This window comes from Papilio machaon, chromosome 1, assembly GCF_912999745.1.
Source record: "Papilio machaon chromosome 1, ilPapMach1.1, whole genome shotgun sequence".
Taxonomy (NCBI): Eukaryota; Metazoa; Arthropoda; class Insecta; order Lepidoptera; family Papilionidae; genus Papilio; species Papilio machaon.
In genome coordinates, this window is record NC_059986.1 from 4,211,824 (window position 1) to 4,227,536 (window position 15,713).

Consider the following 15,713-nt stretch of genomic DNA (forward strand, 5'->3'; position numbering starts at 1 on the left):
TCCGTGCTGCATCTTCTCACTGAGTGCCCGGTATCTGGTGCGATGAGGGCCGGCGCTGAAATAGAGATGGATAGTAAGATAAATTTGGAAACAATAAGTACATTAACACAAAATAGAAAAACAAGAGAAAGATTTTTACAATATTGCAAAGCGTCGGCCCTCCAAGCCATAAATAGGAATAAGACATAAAAATATAATTGACTCACATTCGTAGCTCTTTAGTATTTATTTTATATAGCCCTTTTGCCCTAGAATTAGTTTTTATTGCTTTTTAAACTGTAAATAGATATATATATAATTGTAATGTTATTTTATTGAAAATTTTAAACTGTACATAGATGTTTAATCGTAATATTTTATTGGTTTTATTTTATATTTTAGTAAATTATGTTTATAGTAGTTAAGAGAACGAATGTGTTAGTAATCTAAGTTTTTATGAAATGTTTTTTATACAAATAAATAAAGAAATAAAGAATATCCCGCACCCCAGGTCCCTGACCTTGATCATGTTAGGGGTACGAGAGGGCGGCATAGAGCCGCCCAAAAAAAAAAAAAAAAAAAAAAAAAAAAATCTTTCAATCCTTAGTTCACTTGCGTTCTTTTGTGGTATTTCATTGTTAAGTGATATCGAAAAAAAACATAAAATTAATTATTTTTGTTTTTTTTCCAAAATTAGCAAAGGCAAAAGGCAAATGTTTTTAAACAATATGGAAATATAATCTGTGCACCCTTTTCTCTATGCCATACTCTTTGAATCTATGTTAAAACATCATTTCTTTCTTTTCGTATTGCACTCTGCTAATTCAGAGTTACTCCCTTTTTACTTGCCTTAATTTCATTAATAATGGCAGATAGTAAGTTATACGACATCCTAGGTGTTTCCAGAAATGCAAGCGAATCAGAAATAAAGCGGGTAAGAATAAATTGATCCACGTTATCTATTGTTAATTACATGCTGCTACAAAGGCAGATTACAGTCGAACATAATTGTCTTCATCGCTTGGACATGGTTTTCCAATAGATAATTACTGTTTTTCAGAATTACCACAAACTAGCAAAAGAATTCCATCCAGACAAAAATCCGGCTGCAGGGGATCGCTTTAAAGAAATAAGTTTTGCATATGAAGTTTTATCTGACCCTGCGAAAAGAAAAACTTACGATAAATTTGGACTAAAAGGACTACAAGAGGGAGGCCAGGGCGGTGGTTTGTCTACAGATGACTTACTCGGTCATATCTTTGGTGATATGTTTGGCATGGGCGGTGGCAGCCGGGGCCGAGGACGTGCTCGTGGAGAGGATACTATACATCCACTCAAAGTTACTTTAGAGGACATGTATGTGGGCAAAACTGCTAAACTGCAACTTAGCAAAAATGTTATTTGCGGCCCTTGTAAGGGTGTAGGTGGCAAACCTGGAGCAGTTGTATCTTGCAGAGATTGTCATGGACAGGGTATTAAAGTGACTTACCAACAAATTGCGCCTAATATGACGCGGCAGTATCAATCTCGTTGTCCCACCTGTCTAGGACATGGAGAAACCATAAGTGACAAGGACAAGTGCCCAAAGTGTAAGGGGAAGAAAGTGTTGAATGAGATTAAGATCTTGGAAGTGCATGTTGAGAAGGGTATGAAAGAAGGTCAGAAAATCTTCTTCCGAGGTGAAGGTGACCAGCAACCTGATGTACAACCCGGTGATGTCATCATTATTTTGCAACAAAAGCCTCATGATGTGTTTCAGCGAACTGGAGATGACCTTATAATGAAACATGACATAACATTGACTGAGGCTTTGTGTGGGTTCCAATTTGTTGTACAGCACTTAGATGGTCGTGAGCTTCTTATCAGACACCCTCCTGGTGTTGTAATTAAGCCTGGTGATTTAAAAGGTATCCAAGGAGAAGGTATGCCGCAGTATAAGAATCCCTTTGAAAAAGGAAATCTTTATGTCAAGTTTAACATTGTATTCCCTGAAAACAATTTTGGTACTGAAGAGCAACTGCAAAAGATTGAAAGTATATTGCCACCACGGCCGGCCTTTGTTATGCCGACTGGGGAAGATGTAGAGGAAGTAAACATGATGGAGTACACTGCTAGTGAAAGAAGCCGTGGCCGCGAGGAGGCTTATGCCAGTGATGATGAGGAAACTATGCATGGAGGTCCCGGCATGCAATGTGCCCATCAGTAGCTTAATATTCATCTATCCTGGTTAAAGGATTTTTACTCAGACCTCACATGTAATTTTATCACAATAATTCTAGGTAGTTAATATTGAAACATTTTGAATTCTAGACTCATTTAGTGGTCAGCCAAGTGAAAAATTAAAAGGGATATTTTAAGATTATTCTGGATGTGTGTCAAGGGCTTGGCAAAGTTTTTTATTTCATCTTGTTTATTATTGATTTAATTCATGTAATTCATTCCACAACCGTTTGCAATGTTTGTTTTTTTGTATTCTTTTATGAATGCTACCTATAATAAACATGAGTTATTTTAATTGTGTAATGATTTTTGATTGAATTATTTAATGGAATTATTAAAATATGCATAATGGTATAGGGTATGTAAATAATACACATTGTTTGAGGTAGCAATAAAATTAATATACTGCTTGTGATGAACATTTTTTAAATTCATTTTCTGATATAGTCTTTGTAGACTTCATAGTCTTGTTTGTAAAGTGAACTTCACAAAAATCAATCATACAGTAGAAGTTTGTGTGATTGTACACAACAGTCAAATATGCAAGTCATTTACTCATAATTATTACACCAATGCTAGGAAATTTGACTTGCTATAATTTAGAATACATGCTTCTTATTTATCCAATTAATAAAATTGTAGTGTCTGTATGTAATTTAAAAAAAAAAAAACGATTTTTGTTAGTTAATCTCTAATTTTTCTAATCTCCAGTGATGTAGTCACCGTCAACCACTACACATAAATATTTATAACTTATAACTTCACACGAAGGTAAAATAGCAAGATAATTAATGGTCAGCTTGGATTCATTAGCATAAAATAATAATAATACACCTACTAGACTAGACTAACTAACTAGACTAGTTTTGGATTGAAACAGATTCTAATGATGCAAAATACTTTTTAAAATCCTTTCTACTTCTAGACACTGTATTTAAATTAATTTCTTTTAGGCCTAAACTTCTAAGTTTTTCTAGTCGTTGCTTTACGGTCTTCTGAGATGCAGTTAACACCCTCGGTCTCCTTGCAATATCTTCAATAGTAAATCCTTCACTAATTAAAAAATCTAAAAATGATTTGACCTGAAAAAAATATTGTAATTAATTAAATGATTGACATAATAAAGTATTAAAATTGATTCCTTACTTTTAACCATTTTAGTATGTTGCAAATATGTTAATACATCCCATCAACCTATTTATATAATTTTAACATTAGTGCCTATACCTTTGTTACTCTAATTGTTCTTAGTGCAGGCACTTTTTCACACATTTCTTCCACATCCTTAGGAGAAACATTTAATCTATTTGCTAAGTATAGATGTGTAGACTGATTTTCCCCAAGAATATTTTTTGTTTCTTGTAATATCTCAATATATCTGTTGCATGGGACAAAAATAAAACAACTTTAATCAAAAAAGTACACTTTAAAAAAAATACTTTCTGCCTTTTTCATTTACTAATTATTTAAGTTCACTACACAAAAGTATCAATTAATATTCTGAATACACATTTAAATAATAATAATTTATATATACTTTCTAATGATTGTAATTGAAGATATAAACTGTCCATGTGTTTAGGATACAATTGGAAAAAAAATGACTAATTCAATAAGCTTATGCAAATGTTGTAAAATGCACTTACCTATTTAAAATTTGCTCAGTGCATCTTACCATCCAAGGATACACAGTTTCTACTCCTAAACTTTTGACTTTCTGAAGTCTTTCATGTATAGTTTTTGGGTGATATTTTAGAACCCACAAATCTCTCAATATACGTTCAGAACTTACTCCCATGTCTGAAAGTAATACAAAAATTATTTACTGCAGATACATTTTTATGAGGAATAGTTTTGTATCACATACCTAGTAAAACATTCAAAGAACTTTCAAGCCAGTCAAATGGTAAGTTATAAACGAAGGTTCTTTTAGCCACCGTTTCTCGTAACATATCAGGAGAACACTGAAATACAGAAAACTGCGTGATTACAGTTTAAATATATACATACAATAATATAACATACCAAAAGGGAACTTACTTTTAATCGAGATGAAATGTAATATAATCTGTTTTTACAAAAACCCATTTTTTCATCATATTTTGTACAATTGTAAATTTGTAATAAACTTCTAGTGGACAATTTGTAAAAAGGAAGTGCATCTTCTTCACATAAGAAATTCAATTTTGAAATAAGTTTAGCTTTAGACGCATTAAAGTCTGGATTACTCAAATCACTTCTGTATACCTGGTGTGTTTTTATCGTTGATCTACTATTACAATAATTAATACAAAGGGATTTGTTTGCTGTTATTAAATTACGAAAACAATGATTATGTATTATAGTAAATGTTGAATAAATATGTTTGGGACATCTTGAAAAAAGGCTTGTCATAATGCTTGCTTCTAGATAATAATTATTTATATATTACATAACAATATAAAATCTAATCTTTTGAAAATAAAATAAAATTAGAATTTTTAATACTTGTTTAACAAAATTAAATGTCAATTGTTCGTGTCACTGTCAAGAATGACATTGACACTGAAAGCTCGCACAGACTACATAGGTTTCGTTTTGAATTTTAAACTTCCGTGAAGTTGGCCCACATACTACAATTTTTTTTTGCAAATCGTTTGGGAGAAAAGAAATAGCGTTTGCAACTTCCTGCTTTCTCCGTAAAAACAATTTTAACTTTCAGTGAGAAGTTAGCCCCACACTTCACTTTTTTTATTGTAAATCCCTAGAGAATCGTTTGTGAGAAATTTGAGTTTGAGATAAGAAATATCGTTTCAGAGTTTTTACTTTTTCTGTTATAACAATTTTTATATTGTCGTGTGAAGTTGACCCCTACACTTTATTGCTTTAACTTTCGTTAATGTAAATCGTCAAAAAGTCGTTTGAAAGTGATTGAGAGAAAGGAGAAATCGTTTGAGAGTAATTTCTTTTTCTGTAATAAATATTTCAATTTCGGAATCGTATTCCTGATTTCACTTCGAAATGGTGATCTATGTCACTGCTACCCATATAATTGTTACAACTCCCAAGAGTCTTCGACCAAGAAATCGGTAATCGACTTTAAAGTCGGTCAAAGCGAATGATACTCTTAGCAAATTCACAATTTCTTGTTAATCAGTATGAAAAACTAACGCTTCTAGATTGTGATTGTAACGTTTGAAATCACAACATTTCAATGTATTTCAGAAGTCGAAGAAAATAAGGACAATTCAATTTAATTTTATTATTATTGTAAATTTGGTGTCTTCAAAAATAAAACCAATTATTGTAAATTATACTTTATATTGAGCAATCGTTCGCGCGGAATTAATAATAGCAGCTATTAAAAATAGTAGCTTATGTGTTCTAGACTATGTTACCAAAGATCCTTAAAATAAAAATCATTATGCATCCATCAGCGTCAGCGGACGACGCTATCTCTTCGAGATTTCCTTTTGCGCGGGGTGTCGCGATCTTTTTCATTGTGATGTCTAGAACTGCGACCTTCATCGTCTTGTCTTGAATTTCTAGAACGAGATCGTCTTCTCTTTGGCGACGGGTCTCTTTCTGGAGATTCTGACCATCTCCAAGATCGTGGCGGTGTTCTTCGTTGCCTTAAAATATCATAAAAAACAGTACAGGTATTATTATTTAATGAAAGAAAGTAAAAATTGCATCCATAGATGAAATTTATAAGTTTGTATTATAACATGTGATAGAGGTAACACAGTGGTACCGCAACAACAATATTTGTTAGGTGTATCATTTGTACAACCCTGTCAACTGGTGAAACACCACGACCACACAGAAGACAGGCGTGAAGTGGTAACAATTCCACGTTTTGTCTGATGAGTGTTCATACCGTAGTTCTAAGTTTTAGTCCATGTACTGAGGAGAAACATCCTCTTTCTCTGCTTCCTCACCTCGGTCGACTATAGGTAGGCAAAGCATCTGTAATTACAGATGTTAATGGGCAGCGGTCGCTACGTTATTTCGGCGAATTAATGTGGCCGCCTGCTTGTTTGCCACCTTATAATATATTAAAAAAAACATTATAGTACATATGTATATTACAATAGTGAAATACCTGTTACGGTGACTGTTATATCCAGAAAATAAATCTTTTGGATTTCTGAACACATGCAAATAGTTGCATCCTCGACCTTTGGGACAGCGTCTTTGTGGGTGCAATCCTAAAAAAATTTTTAATAAAGAAATATTCTAAAATGAATAAATCATACTTGGTAGTGATAAAAAAATCATACCACATATTGCATTTTCCCAAGACTTTATTTTACAGAATTGTAATGACAGCTGTCTGCCACCATACCAACGCGAATGTAGACCTTGGTAAGCGGCGACTGCACTTCGCAAATCTCTGAATTCTACATATGTGTTTCCTCTTAGATGTTTCTCATAGTTATTACATACCTATTGAAATATATGTTTTTGAAAACATTAATTTATACACATTGGTAATAATATATCCTATATCATTTGTGAAAAGCTCATTGCTTTGCTTTTTTTTAAGATAAGACACCTTGCAGAATTCTATAACAATGTTTAAATGATATTATTGGTAAATCCCATAAAGATCCATACAGATATCAACACTTGCTAGTGTTTATATAGATCGGTTTGAATGTATGGGATACTATACTTATAAAACAAAAGCATTTCTAAATGTTTAACAGAAAATTAAATTCAATATTAAAGTATATACCTAGCAGAAGCACAAAAAGTTGACAAGACATGTAATAATAAATATACATATTAGACTTTACCAACCTTTAAATTAAAATTGATTCCTTGTGAAGTTAAATATCCAGGTGAAGAATCTCAGTGTTCAATAAAATATTGCTTAATTGGGCATATACATATAATGTTTACAAAAGATATTATGGAAATCACTATGTTAAAATTACATTAACATGAAAACGCCAGGGGTAAAAAATTATCCTTCCAGACAAAATTTAGAAAATTATAATACTAAAAACATTACCTAAATGTCATGAGCATTTTAACTTTCTTTTATCTTGTTCACTGAGAGTCACTTTTATTAATGAAAACCATTAAAAATATTGTAAGTGTGAAACTTATTAACTGGATTCAATTAAAAGGATACAATAAACATGTCAATGTTTATATGATCTTCTTAACTCACCTTAAGCTGTACAACTTTACCATATTTTTCAAACTCTGGCAACACATCATTAAAGAACTCTTCAAAGTGTTTATATGTGTCTTTATCATCATATTCCAGCATCAGGTCTGTGTCATATTCATTGAAATTGGAATTTTCTAGGCCAAAGTGTGAATAAAAATTTGTAGCTAACAGTACCTGAAACATTTCGAAACAGAAGTTTGTATCATTAAAATATTAATTTGATAGACAAATATGTTAATAGATTTATAGGATGTCATTTAAAATAAAAACATTATTTTTAAAAAGTTAATTTAATCAAACTTACTTTACTTATACCAGGATATTGGTGATTTCGTGAACACTCGTCACCAAAACGGCAACAAGCAGTTTTCAAAAAGAAGGGACATAGATTTGTATTTGGTCTAGATTCTCTGGAGACAAGTAACTCTTCAGGAGGGTCTTCTGAATCACCTTTTAGAAATTGTTCTAATTTTTCCATAAATATTTTCTGTTTCCTTTTATTTTCTTCTTCAATTTCCTTCAATCTTTCTGCTTCTTCCTCTCTTCTTTTTTTTTCCATTTCCCATTCCTAGTTCACGTCAACATTAATAAAGACAAAATCTTATATGATGACAACTAACAAAAAAAATGTTAACCAGTCCTATAGATTATGCTAATATTCCTCATGCTGTACAGATGAATACCTCATGACTCTATCTATTGGAGAACTTCCAGTTCCAAGTTGGTTTTTGCTTGTTGAATTTGAAAGGTATAAAAACTTACCAGTTTACGTTTAGCAATTTCTTGTAGATGTTTTAGTCGTAATTGTTCATTCTTTTCTTGAAGTTTCCGCCAGTTCTCAATAGCAACTTTTTCAGCCTTTACCCATTTATCATTTTCCTCTTTATTACTAATTTCAATACGTTCAATTTCAAGAATATACATGGCTTCCTGATTTTCAAGCCAACATTTATATTCTTCAGGCGTAAGAATCTCTTGAGGATCTTGAATATCAAGCTTTAACTTTAGATGTTTTTCTCATATTATTTCATGCTATTGCCAATTATCTTAAAATAAACATACCTAGTTTTTTTGCATTTTCTTTTCGAATTCTGCGTCGTCGCTCTCTTTTTACTACCTTACGCCATTCTTTATGTCTGTTTGCAAAAATTTACAATGAGAAACAAAACTTTGTGTTAAAAATCTACTTACCTTCCTAGGGAAATACTTTCCTGCCCATGCTGAATTATCAGAAATTATTAGAAATTATCAGATAAAGTATAAAAAGGAAGTAAGTAAATAATCAGTAACAATTATCCATTAATTAATAACATGAAAACGAATTCTTATTTCATATATTATTTCTGTTCTATAAATGGTTTGTTTAGATTATTATGAATTGTTATTATGATTTTGTACATGACAATGACATTGACAATTAATAGTTTGACAGTTTAATTTTTAATTAAATTGGACTTAGTGGTCAAGGGTCGCACAGCTTTGTGTGATTTGATTTAGATCTAATATTAAATAATTGAATTGAAAAGAATTATCAATTCAATGATTGTTAAGGATTATCAAAATATTTTTTTTTATAATTTCGTACAACCAGAAAATGTGCGTGATTTTATACCTTATTATACCTTACCAGGAAACTCGTAACTTCATAATACTATTTGCCTCAGTAATCATATTTAAACAGCAAAACATCAAAGTTAAACAGTATTTAAATATCAAAAACTAAATAGAAGCTAATGGTTTGAAAACAATTTTTTTATGCACAGTCGAATTTTGACAAATTAAGAACTTTAAAATACCCTTCTTTAGAGTAATTAGGAAGGTATTTGTAAAACATTTTTTTTGAAATGTCAGTCTAATTCATGCGATTAATGTTTTCTGTTCAAAAATGGATAGCAGTCGTTATAGGATCAAAAAGTGTATTTTGCAAAATAACGAAGGAGAATTAGTTAAATTATTAAAATGTGGTTTTAATCCTAATCATGAAGGAGGCTGGCCTATAAGATTGGCAGCTCGCCACGGGTTATATCCAATTGTTAAACTTCTTATGCAATATGGAGCTAATCCGCATCTTATTAGTGAGGCTGGTGAGTTTATTTCATGTTAATACTAATATTATTCTAATCAATACAAATATCGAGTGTAAGATCGTCAATCCGTCATTTGCGTGTTGCTTTGGATGTGATAAACGGCATTTAAGTACTTTTAGAGAATTATTAGTCAAGATCATCTCGAGCGTATTGCGCGCTAAAGTTACCAAAAACCAAGTGTCAGATAGCTGTAGTGAGGCGACGTAAGCGTTGATATTTTTTTTTTCAACTTGTTTTGTTAATTTTCTTAAAAGTAAATATATTAGAAAATTATTAAATAACATAGTATTTGTATATGTGTATATTTTTATCGAATAACGAATAATGGATTGCCAAAAGTGTAAGAAAGTTTTGTCAAAAAAAGGGTCACATTTCCAATGTCAGGGACAGTGTAAGGGTACGTTTCATAGAAGTTGTGTAAAGGGTCTAGCAGCTGATTTAAAAGCTGGGATAAGCCGTATCTACTGCAACAACTGTACTGATGAGGATGACTCAGTAAACGATGATCAAGAAGATGACGCCCGATATCATGACAAGATACTAAAAGATATCCAGAAAAACGTAAATATTATTCCTTGCCTAATAAAACAGTTGGAATGTATAAAAAATAGCATGTGTTTACTTTCTGAAAAATATGACACGTTGTTAGCTGAGCACGAAAAATCAAAGGACAAAATACGCAAACTTGAAAAGACAGTGGAAAACATAAACAATAAGTGCGTTTATGTGGAAAAGTGCAATACTGCATTAGAACAAAAGCTACATGACTATGAGCAATTAACTCGCAAGCAGAATATCGAAATTGTAGGTCTTGAAGCAATGCCAGACGAAAATGTTGCAGAAATTGTTAGTAAGCTAGGGAAGATGATCAATGTCAGTGATGATAATATTGAATGGGTGAGACGGAATCAACCACGAAAACAAGGTATTAGTTCTGCATCCATAATAGTCGGGTTTAAAGCATCGGGAACCAAATCACGCGACGCGTGGCTAGCAGAAAGACACAAGCTAAGTGATATAACAAGCGACAAGATAACTGGCGGCATAAACAAGAGTAAAGTCTACATCAATGAGGACCTCACTAAATCAACCCGGACTTTATTATGGTTTACTAAGAAGGAGCTACGGCACCACTACAAATATATTTGGGTGTCTAATGGGAAGATTTTGGTTAAGAAGATGGATGGCAATAAAACATCCTGGGTGAGGTCTGAAAAAGATATATTTGATCTTCTCAAAAAGAAAGATTAGAAATCTATTTTCTTAATGTTTTCCTTAACTTTCTACTTTGTTTACTACGATAATGAAAATTCACGATCTTAGATAATATCATTACTATTACTGACAATGAAAGAATAAACACTGTTGAAGTAGGAAATCTAAATGCATGGGTGAAAAAGCTCAAATATAAATATGATTTTTGTATTTTGCACATAAATATTAGATCTCTAAAAAAGAACTTTCATGAATTAATTGTCACCTTATATTGTAACTTAAGCAACATCGATGTTATTGTAATAACTGAGCCAAATATTAATTTCTCTATGATTAACTTGTATACGATTAAGGGATTCAATATACATAGTTTTACACGTACAGATCGAACGGGAGGGGGTGTTTTGGTTTATACGCGAGTGTCGTGGCCGGCTCGAGTCATTGAGACAGAACATACTAGCAAAATGCGCTCAGCGGAGTGTGTTTGCATTGTACTAGACGAGACCAGCAATGATCCGATATATTTATTATCCATGTATAGACCTCCAAGAATAAATAATAATAATAGAATTAGACAGTTTCTGACCGAGTTACGTGCAATATTAGAAAACTTGCCCAAAAATACCAAACTCTTCGTGTGTGGAGATATTAATATAAATATATTGAAAAGTCAAGACAATAATGTTGTTGACTACGAAAATTTACTAGCAGAATACGGCTTAGTGCAATGTATAAATAAAGTAACCCGAAAAGAAATATTTAAGGATAATGTTGTAGAATCATGTCTGGATCACATATATATCAGAGCTCCCTTATCACAAATCAACTCAGCAGTAATACAACAAAAAATATCTGATCATTATATCGTTTCGGCCGCTGTGCAGTGGAACCGCGCTCCATCTAGCGTTAATTGTGTCGTTGCAGGATCATCGCGCTCACCATTGAAACGATCCGCTGACATCACGTCGCACTCGGCGGCCGGCCGCGGTTCTCGCGTTTCCAGTATTGCGACTACAGTACGACGTGTGCTCGATAATCGTTTGGTTAGGGAGAGACTACTAAACACTGATTTTAATATGGTTATGTCTATTGAATGCCCTATTAAATTATATGATGCCCTACATGAAATATTCTCAAATATTTATAATGATTGTTACAAAACTATTACAGTACGTGCTAGTCATAGAGATAATAAATGTTGGGTAACTAATAAACTCAAAAACATGATAAAGGAAAGAGACAGGATGTTTAGGGCTTGGTGCAATGATCCGAAGAATATGATTAAGAGACTTGAATATACTAGATATAGAAATAAATGCAATAAAGTGATATCTAAAAGCAGTAATGAATACGATAGGCAACGTATTATCGATTGCAATAAAAATATAAGAATGGTTTGGGATAGAATAAATTCATTGCTGGGGAAAAATAAGCAATCTTTAGATAGTGTAATAATTAATAATATGAATATGCAGGATAACACTAAATGTATAGCAGATAGGTTTGCAAACACATTTAATGAAGAAATTCAACAAATCAAACATATCTGCAATGAAAAATGGTTAAATAGGGATAACTATGTACAGCAAGCAGATAGAAATATGAGATGGCAGCCTGTCAGTGATTCTGATGTAGAAAAGACTATTAATAAAATGAACCATAAGAAATCTCCTGGTAGCGATCAAATACGGATGTCTGATTTGAAATTAATTAGCCGAAAAATAAGTCCAGTCATATCTAAACTCATTAACTTGTCTGTTGAACATCACTCATTTCCTAATCAAATTAAAGAAGCAATAATTCGTCCCGTTTTTAAAAGAGGTGACCGGAAAATATATTCTAACTATAGACCAATTGCAATTTTATCTAGTATAGAAAAGATTGTAGAAAAATGTATTGTAAATCAGCTTGGCAATTACTTACAGACCAATAGTATAATATCCCGATCACAACATGGTTTTCAAAAGGGGAAAAGTACAAACAGATTATTGTCTAATTTCACAGATGAAATAAACAATCATTTAAACGACAAGAAACATGTCGTAGCCATATTTTTTGACTTTAAAAAGGCATTTGATACCCTTGAGACGGACACATTATTGAATGCAATACTAGAATGTGGAGTGGGGAAGCCTCTGAACGAATGGTTTAGAGACTACCTCACTTCTCGCTCCTATAGGGTGAAAATAGGTGACACGTTAAGTGATAAGAAAATGGTCAATTGCGGGGTGCCTCAAGGTTCGGGATGTGGTCCCGTCTGCTACCTGATGCACGTAAACAGTTTATGTGCTGTACTCAAACACTGCTCCGCGCACATGTACGCGGACGACCTGTGCGTGCTGCGAGCCGGTATTGACTTAGTAGAGACCTGTCGCCTTGTGCAGCAAGATGTAAATGCCGTTGTCAAGTGGTCACATGACAATGGCATAGTCCTCAATTCTGATAAAACACAATTGTTAATTATACATTCCCCACACTTACCTTTAACAGAGTCACCTCCATCATTAGTTGCACATTCTTTTGATTGCTTTCATAATAACCTGGTTAACTGTGTTTGCAAACCAATAGAACGAGTTAAATGTACAACATATTTAGGTGTAAAAATAGACGAAAATTTCTCTTTTACCGAACATGTAAATTTTTTATGTAAGAAACTTAGGAATATTCTTAGCAAATTTTATCATCTTAGTTTTAGAGTCCCAAAAGGGACATTAAAATTACTTTATAATTCATTAGTGGAACCAATACTCGATTATGCTCTCGATTGTTACGGACTCACACATAAAACCCATATTTCTAAACTGGAAAATATTCAACTAAGATATGTTAAATTACTTGTGGATAAAAAAACAAAATCAAAATATAATCAGGACTCATTCAAACTTTTTAAAATATGTAAAATACTTCCTGTTAGTGTCAAACATAAATATTTAATTGCAGTTAACAATCGTGAGCATACTTCTTTTTTTAAAAATATATGTAATACCTACAATACCCGAGCAATGATTGCAGGTAAATATATGGTGCCCAGGGTACATAATATATACGGAGACCGAACTCTTAAAAAACGTGTACCGTATATATTTAATAGTTTACCTGCATTCATTACGGATGAAAGTATCAAAGGTAAATTTAAAACAAAGCTCAAAAAATTTTTATTACATGCATTGCCATAACTTCTTTTCCCATAACCGATTTCATTATACTTTCATTAAATTTATTTTAATTTTAATAATCATACTTATCTAATTTTATTTTATATAAATTTAAATTTAATTTAATTTTTAATTATCATACTAATCTAATTTTATATTATATCAATTTAAATTTAAATTAAATTTCTTGATCCCACAGTCAAATTATTTTATATATTTTTGTGGGACATAGTTCTATTTTAGGTTTTTTTATTGTATTGTAAATAAATAAATAAATAAATAATAAATAAATAATAATTTGACATCTCTAGGGCTGCGCCGGCACAGTGTTGATTTTTGTCTCTAACAGTACGTAAATCTTTACTAATGTTATAAGTACGAAAGTAAATCTGTCTGTCTTCTCGTTTTCACACCAAAACTACTGAATTTAATTAAATTTGGTACAGAGATAGTTTAGAGCCTGAGAAAGGACATACGATATGTTTTGTATTAAGTTTAATAAAATACCACAGCAACATAACTCACGCCCGTAACCAAGAGGGGTAGGCAGAGTCCAAGGACCTCCATTTGTCGCGTTCCTAATACCACTCTCTCACTTCTTCTAAATAAAATGCTACCAGAGTATTTCACACGGACGAAGTCGCGCGCACAACCAGTAGTCATAAATTACCAAATTAATTACTTTCAGGTGCCTCGACGTTGCAATTGGCTGTTTATTCCGGCGAATTTTGGAATACCGATAAGTGGTCTTTTCTTATGTCTTGTTGCGATTCATCGCAATTAGCTGACGGCGCCGCTGTAGCTATGGTATTCTACAATATACCAGCGTTAAAAAAGATTATGGAAACCGGACGATGTAATACTCATATACCTACGTCATTAACTGGTGAGTATGTCCTCGTCAGAGTTGTTGGAAAACTACAAAAAATCTCATTACTTGTCTTCATTGTTTTTGTGCTACATTTTAGGTAAAACAGTTGATGAATTAGCAAGAGGTTACAAGTTGCAAAGCCTTTTATATTCACCAAGGATCCAAAACAATATAAATATTGTTTCGCCTATTTCTTCACCAATTTCTTCACCTGGAAATATACGACAAACCGAATCGGTAAGCTTCCTTTTTTAAGAGAGGTTTAGTGAATCACTGAATGAGTTTTTATACATACGCTCTAAGATGGAGCTAAAATAATTCTGAATTTAAAGACATCGTCATAAACGTGTCTACCTTAACTAATTCGGTGGCGAGTACAAACTTCGTCATTTATGGGACCAAAGGGTATGTTTCATATTTAAAATATTTTTGTTAACTTAAAATGTAATAAAAATTAAATCTTTCAGGATTACAGGATGTTATCGCCTCAGCCGCCAAGAAGAAATTTATCACCTTCTGTAGCCAGGTTCTTTAATCAAACTGCGAATCAAACGTCTCTTACGCCTCCGAGGAATACCTTAACTCCTAACTACTTACCTTTTCCCAATTTTTAATTTGACTAAAATTATTTAAAGTAATTTTATTTATGTTAGACGTAGAAAATCAATTTTAGGACGACGTGACCAATCTTTAATCATTTAAAAATTTGTCTATTCCTTTAGATATAGAAAATATATGACCATAGTTCTACGCTATTCTTTATGTCAGCCACATCAGTCATTTTAAATAATTAAAAATCGTGGGTTTAAGCTCATATTCTCATTTTTTCATTTTGAACAGAAGGTTAGTTTGACAATGGTATAATAACTAATTCATCATTATAAACATGTAATATGAGTACTAACTAAATTAAATTTCTTCTCTTATCTTTGTCTACTCTATCTTTATAATTATGTTTGTATGCCATTATCAAATTACCCACAACATCAACATAGGATAACTATTTTATAACATCTATTCAA

The 15,713-nt window shown here is 32.2% G+C and overlaps 4 protein-coding genes across 4 annotated transcripts; 2 read left to right on the top strand and 2 right to left on the bottom strand.

Annotated features, from left to right (window-relative positions):
- Positions 1 to 749: 749 nt before the first annotated feature.
- Positions 750 to 2,318, top strand: LOC106714373 (dnaJ homolog subfamily A member 2). Its single transcript, XM_014507407.2, has 2 exons — positions 750 to 913; positions 1,040 to 2,318. Exons 1-2 carry the CDS (start codon positions 845 to 847, stop codon positions 2,183 to 2,185), a joined length of 1,215 nt encoding a protein of 404 aa, XP_014362893.1. The 5' UTR covers positions 750 to 844; the 3' UTR covers positions 2,186 to 2,318.
- Positions 2,319 to 2,958: 640 nt separating this feature from the next.
- LOC106714385 (transcription termination factor, mitochondrial) lies at positions 2,959 to 4,624 on the bottom strand. The gene is made up of 5 exons (XM_014507421.2): positions 4,240 to 4,624; positions 4,067 to 4,163; positions 3,846 to 3,999; positions 3,427 to 3,577; positions 2,959 to 3,281 (listed from the first exon to the last, which is right to left on the bottom strand). Exons 1-5 carry the CDS (start codon positions 4,591 to 4,593, stop codon positions 3,060 to 3,062), a joined length of 978 nt encoding a protein of 325 aa, XP_014362907.1. The 5' UTR covers positions 4,594 to 4,624; the 3' UTR covers positions 2,959 to 3,059.
- A 957-nt stretch (positions 4,625 to 5,581) lies between these two features.
- LOC106714388 (U2 small nuclear ribonucleoprotein auxiliary factor 35 kDa subunit-related protein 2) lies at positions 5,582 to 8,752 on the bottom strand. Its single transcript, XM_014507426.2, has 8 exons — positions 8,575 to 8,752; positions 8,426 to 8,499; positions 8,126 to 8,346; positions 7,668 to 7,931; positions 7,361 to 7,537; positions 6,462 to 6,627; positions 6,284 to 6,389; positions 5,582 to 5,810 (listed from the first exon to the last, which is right to left on the bottom strand). The coding sequence occupies exons 1-8, from the start codon at positions 8,580 to 8,582 to the stop codon at positions 5,618 to 5,620; spliced, it is 1,209 nt and encodes a 402-aa protein (XP_014362912.2). The 5' UTR covers positions 8,583 to 8,752; the 3' UTR covers positions 5,582 to 5,617.
- A 496-nt stretch (positions 8,753 to 9,248) lies between these two features.
- Positions 9,249 to 15,358, top strand: LOC106714410. Its single transcript, XM_014507449.2, has 4 exons — positions 9,249 to 9,447; positions 14,509 to 14,706; positions 14,789 to 14,928; positions 15,159 to 15,358. Exons 1-4 carry the CDS (start codon positions 9,249 to 9,251, stop codon positions 15,303 to 15,305), a joined length of 684 nt encoding a protein of 227 aa, XP_014362935.2. The 3' UTR covers positions 15,306 to 15,358.
- The last annotated feature ends 355 nt before the right edge of the window (positions 15,359 to 15,713 follow it).

Excerpts from the sequence above, each read along its gene's own strand:
- LOC106714385 (XM_014507421.2), bottom strand. The coding sequence starts at position 4,593 with ATGACAAGCCTTTTTTCAAGATGTCCCAAACATATTTATTCAACATTT. Across the intron at positions 4,000-4,066 it reads TTCTTTGAATGTTTTACTAG|ACATGGGAGTAAGTTCTGAA; the intron begins GTATGTGATACA and ends TATTACTTTCAG. Across the intron at positions 3,578-3,845 it reads ACTGAGCAAATTTTAAATAG|ATATATTGAGATATTACAAG; the intron begins GTAAGTGCATTT and ends CCCATGCAACAG.
- LOC106714410 (XM_014507449.2), top strand. The coding sequence starts at position 9,249 with ATGGATAGCAGTCGTTATAGGATCAAAAAGTGTATTTTGCAAAATAAC. Across the intron at positions 9,448-14,508 it reads GCATCTTATTAGTGAGGCTG|GTGCCTCGACGTTGCAATTG; the intron begins GTGAGTTTATTT and ends AATTACTTTCAG. Across the intron at positions 14,707-14,788 it reads TATACCTACGTCATTAACTG|GTAAAACAGTTGATGAATTA; the intron begins GTGAGTATGTCC and ends GCTACATTTTAG.
- LOC106714373 (XM_014507407.2), top strand. The coding sequence starts at position 845 with ATGGCAGATAGTAAGTTATACGACATCCTAGGTGTTTCCAGAAATGCA. Across the intron at positions 914-1,039 it reads GCGAATCAGAAATAAAGCGG|AATTACCACAAACTAGCAAA; the intron begins GTAAGAATAAAT and ends ACTGTTTTTCAG.
- LOC106714388 (XM_014507426.2), bottom strand. Across the intron at positions 7,932-8,125 it reads AAATTGCTAAACGTAAACTG|GAATGGGAAATGGAAAAAAA; the intron begins GTAAGTTTTTAT and ends GACGTGAACTAG. Across the intron at positions 6,628-7,360 it reads GTAAAGTTGTACAGCTTAAG|GTATGTAATAACTATGAGAA; the intron begins GTGAGTTAAGAA and ends ATATTTCAATAG.